General features: G+C 50.9%; 1 protein-coding gene across 1 annotated transcript; it reads left to right on the top strand.

Moving 5' to 3' along the window:
• Positions 1-304: 304 nt before the first annotated feature.
• On the top strand, positions 305-763 carry LOC147962625 (uncharacterized). Its single transcript, XM_087534252.1, has one exon. The coding sequence runs from the start codon at positions 305-307 to the stop codon at positions 761-763; it is 459 nt and encodes a 152-aa protein (XP_087390378.1).
• The last annotated feature ends 617 nt before the right edge of the window (positions 764-1380 follow it).

The raw sequence follows: 1380 nt of genomic DNA, 5'->3' as shown, positions 1-1380 counted from the left end.
TATGGTGGAGAGACAATGTGCAAGTGACGATTCGCCCTTGGTGTCAATATTTCATCGATGCCACGGTGATGTTTGAGGGCAAGGCATGTAAAATCACTGGATTCTACGGGGAGCCTAAAACTGAACTTCGTGCAAAATCTTGGGAGGCCTTGCGGTACCTTAGAAGGCAGGACGACCAACCGTGGATTGTGCTCGGTGATTTTAATGATGCTCTTCTCTTGTCCGAACAACATGCATGGTGGCAACTTGAGGAATTTTGCGCAGATGGACGACTTTAGGGAGTGCGGATTGTGGTCTGGCTGATATGGGTTTCTTCGGATACCCTTTTACATGGGACAACAGGAGGGAGGGGGCCGACAATGTCGAGGTTAGACTGGATCGGGCGGTATGCAATGACGGCTTCCTGGGCATGTATCCGCACACGTCTGTTGAACACGTTATCACCGAAGAATCCGATCATAATGCACTCTTGGTTAGGGCTAGGGAGACGGCTCCCGACGCCGGGCAGAATGGACCACGGAGGTTCATGTTTGAGGAGATGTGGACGAAGCACGAAGGTTATGATGCTATGTTCTCGGATGCATGGAACCAGGTGGCAGCTATTGGTCGTGGTGCGATGAGCATGGGCGAGAAACTAAAGACAGTGACGGAGGACATGCAACATTGGGGCCGAACTGTTTTCTGCTCAGTTCGGCGACAGACAAAGAAGCTCAAGATTGATCTTGAACAGGCGAGACAGCATGCCCTAGTCTCCGGTATCTGACTGGAGGTCCGGGATTTAGAGGGCCAGCTGCGGGAGCTATATGAGAGGGAGGAAATCATGTACAAGCAGCGATCTACAGTTGGTTGGTTGCGCGAGGGAGATCAGAATACTCGATATTTCCAAAATCGGGCCAGCCATAGAAGGAGAAAAAACACCGTGCGTGCCCTAAGGCGTGAGGATGGGAGCAAATGCGCTATTGATGAGGGGATGCGAGCTATGGCGGCATCTTTTTATGCCAACCTATTCACGTCGGAGGGTTCAGGTGGGGCAGACAGGATCCTTGAGCTCATGGATGAGGTGGTGAATAGTGACATGAATGGTGAGCTAACTGCAGCCATATCGGATGAGGAGATTGAACAAGCCTTCTTCCAGATGGGAGCAACAACAGCCCTAGGGCTGGACGGCCTGCCCACCTTGTTTTACCAGAGACACTGGACTCTTTTGAAGACGGATGTATGTGAGGCTGTTCGGGATTTCCTTGCAAGTGGATCTACCCCGGACTCTTTCAATGACACTATCCTGGTAATGATTCCCAAGGTAAACTCCGAGGAGCTGCTAAGTCAATTCCGTCCTACCAGCCTTTGTAATGTGTTATATAAAGTGGCAGCTAAAGTGCT

The sequence above is a fragment of the Triticum urartu genome, chromosome 7A (genome assembly GCF_056163025.1).
Source record: "Triticum urartu cultivar PI428250 chromosome 7A, HENAU_Tu73, whole genome shotgun sequence".
Classification (NCBI taxonomy): domain Eukaryota; kingdom Viridiplantae; phylum Streptophyta; class Magnoliopsida; order Poales; family Poaceae; genus Triticum; species Triticum urartu.
Note: the sequence above shows the minus strand (reverse complement) of the source record. Positions and strands in the feature narration are given on the sequence as shown.

Bases quoted from the DNA above. Each gene is read 5' to 3' on its own strand.
- LOC147962625 (XM_087534252.1), top strand. From the start codon at position 305: ATGGGTTTCTTCGGATACCCTTTTACATGGGACAACAGGAGGGAGGGG.